We start from the raw sequence: 11048 nt of genomic DNA, 5'->3' as shown, positions 1-11048 counted from the left end.
ACAATGCCTTGAGAGTCTTTATGGGCTTGCCTGCATCAGATCGCCCCCCCCTCTTGTCAGGCCTTGCTGGCTTGCCGCCAGCGATTGGCTTGGGCACGGCTGGTTTGGTTGCGAGGGTGGTGTGTGGGCAGCAAAAGTTCAGACGACTTGAAGCAGAGTTGGAGAGACAAGGATAGGAATGAAGAGAGGGTAATGCAGAATAGCCATTGATTGTACTTACAGAACTGTATCCTCTTGTCCGGCAAGACAACTTTAGAAGTTATCTTAACGCCGGCTTGTGCCCGAGGTGGTCAAGTCGCGAGCAGCAGTGTGTGCAAAGCGGACACTGCATCCGGACCGGACAAAAGAGAGAGCAGGCAGGTTCATTGCTGATTGCTTACCGTGGTCTGATGAGAATGCATACGGATTCCTCGGTGAACGAACTTGGCCTTTAAAATTGTTAGTCATTTCAAGCTTTGAGTGGTCCGAGGAGAGATGGACCTACAGTGCTGGGTATCGTCACCGCCGCAGTCGGGATCAAAGTCTGATCTCGAACGAGTCGACTATTCAAGTGTGTAAGTTATTGGTCTCTCAAGTGCTTCCATCTCCAATGCCGGTTCTTGGACTCGATCGAAGATGAGACTATATGTAGCGTGCTGCTCTGGAGTAGAGCCAACAAACCACATAGTAGTGATCGTCGAGCCTGTCCAACGTTCTGGATCTAAAGCAAAGAGATTAAAACTTACACGTGTGTTCAGACGTTGGTGCGATCGGATTGGACTAGAACGAGGCACGTTGTGTTAGCACAGGAGGAGATGTAACGGCCATGCAGCGTTGTGCACGCGCCGGCATCCGGAGAGAACGAAATGTCGATTGCATTCATAAATGTGCAGTCCCCCAAACACAAAAGTGCGAGTACCCCGAGCGAAGGAAGCAGGATGAAGTTATGGTGTAGCATTAAGACGCCCGTTTGGCTTGCAAACGGACTCGGTGCGGGGAAGTGTTGGTGGGAACCGACGACTTACAGACGAGATCTTGTTCTGAACGAAGCACAGAGAACGGCGCTATTGGGGAATGGAAGGAATAAAAGCTTCAGATATAAGACTTTGGTGTATGAAAACTGTCTCGAGGCTGAAAACTTGTTGGATGATATGGTTCAAAGGAAATAGTTTTATGTTGGGCAAGCGCGGATTTATATATCCATCGTGAGAGGGGTGAGATTGGGAGAGCTTTCTCCTCTACCCCGTTTCTTTATCACAGCAGACGGAAGATGCACCCTCCACCAAGATAGGGACTATTTCAATCAGAGACGGGGACCCATGTGATGCTGCAACTGGGCAGGTTGAGAGGGGGGGGGGGGAGCAGAGCGAGAGAGAGGCTCGGAGGGGGGGTGTCTGCATGACGCGCAGGGTCCGTGAATCACGGCTGTACTGACTTGATCAGAACCACGACTCCGGGGCACCAAAGAATAATCATCTATTCCACTGTTCAGGCAGTAGCAGCAGCAGCAGCAGCAGCAGCAGCAGTAGGTGTGGGAGGGGGGTATGATCATCCCGACGGGAAGACCTCTTCTCCATTCGAGACCGCCCATTCCTCGTAATTGGACAAGATTGGGCCTAGAACTCAGCCACTATCAGTTTCTTGTTAAAGAAAAGAGTTGAATAAAAAATAAAATAAAATTGTGGAGGACACGGGTAGCAAGCAAGTTGTGCAACCGATTCGAGACGGCGCATATTTGCCTGCCTCGTCTTTGCGATCGAAGAGGTCTTTTTTCCTCGCGCGAGCATCACGCGCCAGAGGCAGGTCTAGCTCAATGGAAACGAGTCGGCTTTTTGTTCCGTTTAATCAAAAAAAGTCCACTCGGGTCCCCCGGTCTTCCCTTGGTGGCCACTGCTCGTTGCGAATCGCGCGACGAGTTCGTCGACGGCGTCCCGGCGCTGCTCATGCAAGTGGCCGGACCTCCCCCACTACCCATGAATCAAAGCCGGACAGCGGGTATACGTCCAGCTTGACTTGCAGTGGCAGTCGCTCTGGCGGAGCTCGAGCAGCCAACAGGACGGCGTATTGTGCCCAGACGAGGGATTAGCCCCAGCGCGCTACTACTCGTCGTCTTTGACGACGGGAGGGACATGTGGCGACAGGGGTGGTCAGAGAGCTGCCCCAACTCGCTCTTTAAAACACGGGCCATCTTTTTGGCTGAATTGTGCAGAAACCGCAAAGCAGTACCTTATACGATGTGTCACCGTAGTTGCTTCTCTCGTCCGGTTCGTAAAACTGCAAGACAGACTGAATCACTCACCGCAGTGTCATATATTGGGTTTACAGTATGCAGGGCCCGGCCGCCACCGACACAAACGGGCGTACGCCATAGGCACGACCGATTTCTACATCAAAAGTATGCAAGACATCGGAACAAGGCCAGGGCTGGTCAAAGCCAATGTGGGCGAGATTGCTAGCGCAAAGTCATTGGACTCGCCCGGCCTGCGTATGCTCTGCTCGGCGCTTGAATGGCTTCCGGCGCGGTTTGTGCCAAAACGGTCCTCGCAACCGGGGCCACTAAGAAGAGACGAACAAAAAGACCTGCCCAGGCGAGAACAAACCTTTCCATTCATCCTCATGACACCTTGTTGCTTCCTCATGGGTGGAAAACTTTGAGTGACCAACTTACGCGCCGGGCTCTGCGCGGGCCGTGATGGTGCCAATGCGATTGTATTGGTGCAACACTCCGCTTTCTAGGTTACAGTATCGTGAAGTGGTCGCACGAAACTATGGCTGCGCAGCTCAATGGCTGGCTGAAGTGCCCAAAAGCATATTCTGTAGCCCCATCAGACCCTGCGCAATGCACACTTTGCCGTGTAGGCCCGACTGTTGTAGCGATCAGGCCCATGGCTGTCCGAGACGCAAGGATTACCGCAAGGTCTACCTTTATTGGATCTCATAATGCAGCCCAACATGCCTCTGTTGTACCGCCGACGTAAATCAGCCTGGGGAGTCTGAGGTCTAGGTTGACCGCGTCTTTAGTCAAATGCAGCACTTTGACTACTGACAATTCAAAACAATGAATTTCAGACAACGGGAGGGCGGGTTTCCTCGATGCTTGTGATCTCTCTCCCGGGAAAACTGGTGGCTTCCTTTGGTGTGATGCACACAAAGATGTGAACGAGTGAAGCGGAGGGAAGGGGGGGGTCAGACGACCGGCAGAGAACAAATCGGCCGTATAACTGCATCACGCATTTGTGAGAGGCAAACACCTGACACTTATCGAGTGCGCTACGTCATCGCAACGGAATATGCCCAACTCTGCTGCGATGGCCACAGTCGTGCTGCCCATGCCATACACAAGCCAGATGGGTGCGTTGATACGCTAGATCGCCTACATTTCACAATACCGTGTTTGTCAGACAACCTGGCAAGCTCTTTCTTGCACCACAATACCCATCGTAGCACCAGTCGAAGAGAGATGGAAGTGACCAAGGCATGCGTTCGCCATATCACACGTATGAATTAGGCTTGAAGGGTGTGCGTGGCCAGAGCATCGGAGGCACGGCAATCCAAAACCAACTGTAGAGGCTTCTGCTTGCTGGCTCGTACGACCAGGCCGGAGTAGCCCGAGACTACAGGGGAAGGGCCTGTGGGAAATTCCATCTCTTATTTTCTGCCGGGAGAGATATTCTTGCTCGGTTTAGCCTCTGGGAGGAGAGACCAAGAAACGCGAAGCCTCCCACTACATGTCGGTCCTCGATTGGTTTCATTTCCCACGGGGGATGCTTTTTTCGTATTCTTTTACTTTTGATGAAGGCACAGTGATGATACTGATCAAAAAAGTCGGGAAGAACGTGGGAGCAACCCTAGGAGGATGTGCAGTGGCCTGCCTTGGGGTATTGGGCCCGGCCAATGGCTTAGCTTTTGTTTAGGCAGATATGTCCGCTCGCCACTGAGAAGTTGGTATAATGGTGTGTCTCACGCACCCATTCTCTTGTGCAAGGGTGTCTGTCGTACTTGAGAAGGGGATTCAAGGCTACACTGAATACACTCAGGTCGGACCTACAGCGATATCGGACAGCGGACGTGCACGTTCCCTATCACGGTATCGCCAAAGCAGTGCAACCCGATGTTGGCGCCAGCTATGTGATTGCCTTTATGTCTTTTTTGGGGGCGGTGGATGTTGAAGCAAGGACTGGATGCTGCAGTGTCAAAGGCGAGAGGTACTGGCAAGCAAACGACCAGACGACTTGTCAGGGATACACAACAGAGAGTTTGACGAAAAATGACGCTTCGCTTCGAGTTTCCTGTCATGGACATTTGTCCGAGACTTGGAAAACCCAGATTTTTTCGATTTTCTCTTCTTTCTGTTGCTTTGGATTTCCTTGATGATCCGGTATAAGTAAAGGTTGTGTGGCAAGTCTGGCAGCGCCCGAGTCCACTAACCCTAGGACTGTTAAGTGTCAAACAAGGGTGCTGTAGCACTGGTGGTATCTTTCACAAGATCGCGGGGGGCTGTAGAGACGGTGTAATTAATGGGTTCTTGAAGCTCTGCATTGTGAAGCCTGTCATTGCAAAAAGACTGTGCCTAGTGTCGCTGCGGGGAGGGGGACAAGGCCTGGGGAAGAGGATAAGGCCAGCGGGAGAGGTGCGGCTGAGAACTGTTCGAGGTCACCACTCTGCCTACACAATGGCAATCCCAATGCGGGATCCGAAAATGGAACAGAGACAAGGGACGCCTGCGACCCTCGTGGTACAGTATCAGCCGGCGGGCGCGAGTGATTGAAGGTGGAAGCGGGACCAAAGGGAAGGTGGCGCTTCGTCTGCTCCGTAGAGGATTGCGACTCTCCTTGTTACCCTGGACCGTCGCACGACTATCGGGTGGCTTTTGTCGACTTTGGCGATGGGTCGCGAGCAGCACAAGCAATATGTAAAAGTGGGAGGAGAGGAAAGGCGCTTGTGGGATAGCGATCAATGGGCAGATTGGATGCATGCCCCGCCAGGGCGAGACAAGACCGGGGTGCGCGCCGCATACAATGCAAGTCTTGTGACATTTTGTTTCAACGGCGCCGGGCCGGGGTTCAGTTCGGCGACAGGAATAGCACGTCCACGGGGATAAAGAAGCAAAAAGAATTGGCACTTAAGATGGCCGGGCCGTGGTTCCTCGGGTAGTGGATGTCTGGGATAAATTAGCGGCACGCTGATGGATGAATGAGGCAAAGAAACAGTGGGACGGACGGTTGAAAGAGCAAACAGGGGAGCGCTTATTGGGAGCCATGACTAAGCCTGGTAGGTACCTGAAGTGGGAGGTGGACGTGGTGTCTATTGCAGGCCGTAAACGAGAAGAAGAAAGACGGGAAAAATGAGGGCAAAATAAGGAGATTATAAATCTGGCTCTATATGACACAATCCTGGACCACATGGTGCAAAGTACCTGGCGAGAAAAGTACCTACCTTGCTGGTATTCATGATCGAGTGCTGCGGAAGGCTGCGATTAATTAAGTTAGTACCTGTAAGTACTTGGATACAGCCAACCAGGCGGGGGTTCTCGGCGCTAAGACCGCATCGCAGGGCAGAGCGCAGGGAACCATTGTGGCGGTTGCAGTAGCGTAACAAAGCACGCAAGCCCGTTTGCTCGACTAGCCGTTACTTGAACAGTACTTACCTGTGCCTGCTTTTTCCTGAGAGGTAGGTAGTATTGAGTTGGCCTGTTGGTCGCGACAGAAAAAATTGGGCCCGTGCCAAGCCTGCGTCTGTTAGCGTTGCATTGGAGATTCAATGGTACTGGGTATACTTTATTACCTCGCTATAGTACAGTGAGTGTTTGTTAGCCGGTCGACAATGTTGGCCCGTGGTAGGTGGAGAATTTGACAAGGCACTAAATTCAGAAGAGGAGATGAGAAAACGGGAACTAGTGTTCAATATGAATAGGTAGATTGCCAATGAATCAAGGCACGTCGTATGGAGACATGGTGACGAGTGAGCGGACCATCGGAGAGCAATATACTGCCACCTAGGTACCTACCTACCTACCCTAGAAGCACTGAGGTTACCAGTACCTACCTAGGTAGCGAGCACTAGGTAAGTCTTGAGTGCTTACCTATCTACCTAGGTTAGTAGGCACCTTACCCAGTACCTTGCTTAGTTGGTACCCAAGTTAGGAGTACTGGTAATATCAGCAGCACCAACAAGGCTGCCGCCACCAAAAGTGGGGAGCTAGCCTGGCTGACCTCACACCATCGCCATCGCCTGCCTCCACAGTCAGTCAAACAGTCATCCCATCTCGCCGTTTCCCAACAGTCATCACCTCACTGCGCAGTCACGCACAGCACAGTCACACACAGAACAGTCAGAGAGAGTCCGCGAGAGAGTCTTTTTCCATCTCCACGCGGGGACTTATTTGTGCTTCCCGGCCCCTCCTCCTTCAGCTTCCGTCCATCTCGGACTGCGCGCACTCAACATCCGAATCCCCCGGGCATGCCTAAGAAAAGACACATCTCCTACCTCAGATCGCCACAGGCGTTGTCGCCTTTTTCTGGTGCCGTCAAGGGTGAGTGCAGATCCGGAAACCACCAAGTCATTGCGACACAAGAGCTTAGGCCAACGTCGTTCCAACTCGTCCGTCCCTAGCTAACCACCACCGGGTTGCGCCTGTCCCACCCCACCACCACAGACAAGCCTCACAAGTCCGTTAATGAGCTCCTCACGCAGCTACGCCACGCATCTCTCGCATCCTCGTCAACGGCTGCTCCCCCTGACTCTTCTGCTATTCATGCCAATATCCCGACCGTGCCCCCGGCTCTGAGGCATATTCTGCAAATTCCGGAGACCCCTGCCCCCCGCCCCAGGCGTGCCGTCAGACCAAGATTCGACAGCAATGGCCGTCGTCTCCCCGCGGGACCCCCTCCTCCACGTAGCTGGACGTCACCTTCCCAGCACCAACAGATACCCCCCCTGTCCGCATCCGAGTCCGTATCTGCTGTTCGTAATGCGCTGGCCAGTGTGTCCTTGCCAGGGTTGCATGTCCCCGCGCCGACTAGCCTGATTGGCCTCGTCCTCGCTCACGTCGCCTCCAACTGGGCATTCCACCGTGTCTATGACCAGCACTACCTGTACGAAGTACCCTGCCATCTTAAACCAGCTTTGATGAGGGAACTCGCCATCTATGGCCCTACCGGTCTTGCTCTTGGTGACATCAAAGCCCTGCTCCTGCGGCCCGGCCAAGGCGACAACGGCAACCATGACGCAGGGAGCCTACCTCCATCTTCAGCCTTTGACCGCGAAATTACTGCTCTGGACCTCACTGGAGCTTTGGGAAGATCGTTGACCCTGAGAGATGTGACTGTACTGCTCTTCCCTGCTCGGCCAACTACGTCGCTCCCAGATGAGGCTCAAGACTCCTGGGAAGCCAGCGTGGACGCTCCTCCCACTCCTCGCCTTTCTTACGCACTAGTTCCCAACCTCACTCACGTTTCTCTGGCGATTAACCCTGAGCACGCTGAGAATGTATCGTGGCGGGACCTTCTCACCCTAGCTCCTCGGCTCGGCTCAATCACACATCTCAGCCTAGCATACTGGCCCGAGCCCTGTCTCTTGCAAAGTGCCAAATTTGCCACTGTGAATTCCCCGCAAGGACACCGCATCCCATATGGCGGGACAAATTACTACTCCCACTCGATCGACCATGACTGGAGCGAGGCGCTGCTTGTGCTCAAGAAGTTGAGCCAAAGCCTTTATACTCTAGAGTTTCTAGATCTCACAGGGTGCGCTTCTTGGTTCCAGGCCCTGAAGCTCGAGGATGAACATGATTTTATCGACTGGGTCAACAACTGGGGCAAGATAACTACTCTTCGCCTCAAAATGGGCTGGGCACTGGCAGCCGATGCTGAGCCTTCCACCCTAGCTGCACATCAAGAGGCAGCGGATATGGCGGTTTCTGTAGAGAGACACATTACTGCTGCCAGGGGTGGTAGAGGGCGCTTCATCACGGTCGAACGATGAAATGAATTGACGATCCCCTGGCGCTGCGCATAGAACGAAATACACGAGGCAGCTTTCGAAACAAAAGCATGCTGAATATAATTGAATCTCCAAGGGACGTCGCAGGCATGTCTCCTTCACGCTTATCGTCCGTGACTTGTTGCTCCACTGCTTTGAACCTGGGGTTTGACTTGAGAGCTGTCGTGGGTCACCAACCCCAATCTCAAAGTTCTCGGGTGCCTGGAAAAGTAAATAGGTACCAAGAACACAGTGGAGTCGTGAGACCTCTTGCAAAAAATGATGCGAGCGAGCCTTGACCGCAGAGTGGACGAGCGTCAGTCGAAACAATGGAGCGAGTCGAAAGGGCGCGGATACCTGCAGGGCAGCGTCTATACCAAATAATACGTAACCTGTTTGATCTCGCCGCCGCTGAAGAAGTCGCATGCTCAGCGAAATCCGACCAAAGTTCAGTCAGCTTGCCCTGGAGGATCTCTGCCTCTCGCCTCTGCTCAACGAAGGGTCCTCGCCTCCTACGATGGTCATTTCACCTAAAAGGCAGCTATCTAATACCGTTACTAGGAATATACGAAACAGTTACGGGTCACTTAGCCATAGGTAATTGATATGCTTATTTAAGCATGAATCTTAACATCTCTAGAGCTTTGAGATACATAACGATTCTAATATCTAGAAATTCCAAGTTTTTGGCACTTCTCCCTTGGCTCTCCCTTTGAAGCGAAGGCGCAATAGCACCAACTAAGGTTACTTTCACTGCGGCGCACGTACCGGTAGCTTTCTGTCAGAAGCTTCTTATTACTGCTCTACAGTCTGCGAATCCTGCATTAGCGAGCACCACTCGCCCGACCTGCATTTCGTATGCCTTTGACCGCCATTGCTGTCACTACACCACGGCTACCCATCTTGATGGATTCTTTTCCGCACCTCCACAACCACACCCTTTCCCAGCCGCCGTCTATCTGCTGCGCGTCCAGGAGTGTAGCCAGGTCGGCCGCGTTCCCGAGCTCGAGAAACTGGGCGCTCAAGAGTCGCATCGCGGCACCGAGGACGTCACGGTTGCAACCAGTGCGGTTCTGGACTTTTTCGACGAGCAAATCCCTCAGTTCCTGCAGTGATTGGTCGGTAGGCCGCCTAGCGCACAGGTCGGATAGGATGTACAGAAACCAATCTGGATTCTCGTAGTAGCGGGACCCAAGCACAAAGGCGTCGCTTCGCAACAGTCGGCAAAGGTAGTCGTACACTGCTGGTAAGCTGTCACTGCGGCCGTTGAGGTGAAAGAAGCGATAAACGTTGGCGCATACGCAGTGACAGAGTCGCGGCCGCAATGGATCAAGCCATGTCTGCTCCCCATTGGCCCATTGTGAGCAATGAGTCGGACGACAACAGCATATTCGCTAGCAGGACTGGACTTACATATGGCAAGCCTTCGGGGCTTAAATTTCCGAGTATGGCCTTCATCGCGTTCTCTCTCTCTTCTTCTGAAATATCTTCGAGCAGAACCATGGCCAGTGAAGTGGTGTCGGCATCGTTGAAATACCGCGTTTCGACCATCCTAGGCTCCCCGATGAAGTAGTTCCACGTACTGCCACTGTGTTCGAGATGGACCAGGCTTCTATCGCAGTTGTTAGTGGTCATTTACACTGTTGAAATCGTGCCATGGTACCTGTCTTGCGTATTCTGAAGAATCAACAGCTGGGAGAAGTTGTCCTTGTGAGTCTCGCCGTCGTTTGTGACACAATAATGGTTCTGGGCATTTTGCTTCAAGAATGCCACACCGCGCGCCACCGGGTCGCCGAGTAAATTGTAGAGGCTTAGAATAGTCGTCGGCGTGTCATGGAACTGAAGGCTGCGAAACCCGAGGGTTTGGGCGGCGATGACATTCTCCAAGTGGTCGTCCACGAAAATGCAGGAGCCGGCTGTCTGTTTGGACGATTGTAGAAAGTTCTTGAACGCCGCCGCGTCTGGCTTCCGGCACCCTGAGTCTGCAGATGTATACAGCTCATCAAATATATTCCATCCAGCGGCAATACTGCTGAGCTCTTCAAGTGCAGGGCCTGGAATGTTAGACAGGCAATACACCTTGAGAGTGTATACCGCTTTGAGTTGGCGAATGGCAGATACGAGCTCCTCGTTGGCTCTCTGCCCCTCTGTGAGAGCGCGGATTGCAGCGGCCCATGCGCCCAGGTCTAGGTCAAAGGCTGTGGCCACCTTCTCGTAGCAGTCGCTTTTCGGTAGGATTCCCCGCTCATAGTCGTGCCATGCGGGTGAATCTAGGGCGTTTGCAAGCTTCCGCTTGGAAAGCCCGACATTCACGTCCGGTGTGCTGAACAAAACACCTCCGAGATCGAGGACAAGTGCAGTATAGCCGTGAGGCATGGTTCCGAGGTAAAGAGGAAAGAATTTTTCGAATATGTCATGTTCGAAAGCTGCACAACTTCAACTTGGAAATGATTCGGCCCAATTTGTAGTTGCAACTACGAGTTACTCGTCGTCGAAGTTGCCGGTTGACCGTCAGGAGAACTGCACGGCCACTTCAACAGGCGGTCACGAAATGCAATCCATACCAGTGCGTAAAGGCAAACAAGTTCGAGACCCGAACGTAATCTACCCGTCATAGAGGCGTCTAAATTTAAGCATTCGGGTCAGACACCGCCGACGCGGACCTGGCTCTTTGTCCAGATCCCTGTTTCTGGGGTCTGACGAAGTGAGCACGACACCTTGGCTTTGCATGCGCCCTCGGAGTTTGTTGAGTGCAGTTCCAGTCAAGACTACTGGTAGGGTTATCGGAGAGATATTCGTCGTGGCTGGCATTTCGGCGAGGCTGGCGTTTCGGCGAGGCTGGCATATAATAAGCCAGGTGGATCAGAGCGTGATGTTCCGTTGTCTCGGATCACGATGGACTGTTTGTTCTCCTGCATAATCGTTGACGACGATCCTAGTTATTTGCAACTATTTTTGGAGCATTCTACTGCCCGAGAAATAAGCCCCGGACGAGGATTCGGATCTGACCCAACGAGAGCTAACCATCTCTTTCACAGGAAGCACCTCTGTACCACACACCTATACTTTCGCACCAAGCTCGGTACGCC

At 52.9% G+C, this 11048-nt stretch overlaps 2 protein-coding genes across 2 annotated transcripts; one reads left to right on the top strand and one right to left on the bottom strand.

Moving 5' to 3' along the window:
• Nucleotides 1-6438: 6438 nt before the first annotated feature.
• On the top strand, nucleotides 6439-7962 carry V2A60_003404 (uncharacterized protein; the record flags this gene model as incomplete). Its single annotated transcript, XM_083254739.1, has 2 exons — nucleotides 6439-6511; nucleotides 6635-7962. 2 exons carry the CDS (start codon nucleotides 6439-6441, stop codon nucleotides 7960-7962), a joined length of 1401 nt encoding a protein of 466 aa, XP_083110865.1.
• Nucleotides 7963-8754: 792 nt separating this feature from the next.
• V2A60_003403 (HAD-like domain-containing protein) lies at nucleotides 8755-10335 on the bottom strand (the record flags this gene model as incomplete). Its single annotated transcript, XM_083254738.1, has 4 exons — nucleotides 8755-8769; nucleotides 8898-9299; nucleotides 9373-9571; nucleotides 9623-10335. 4 exons carry the CDS (start codon nucleotides 10333-10335, stop codon nucleotides 8755-8757), a joined length of 1329 nt encoding a protein of 442 aa, XP_083110864.1.
• Nucleotides 10336-11048: the final 713 nt, after the last annotated feature.

This window comes from Cordyceps javanica, chromosome 2 (genome assembly GCF_051103115.1).
Source record: "Cordyceps javanica chromosome 2, complete sequence".
NCBI classification, from domain to species: Eukaryota; Fungi; Ascomycota; class Sordariomycetes; order Hypocreales; family Cordycipitaceae; genus Cordyceps; species Cordyceps javanica.
Note: the sequence above shows the minus strand (reverse complement) of the source record. Positions and strands in the feature narration are given on the sequence as shown.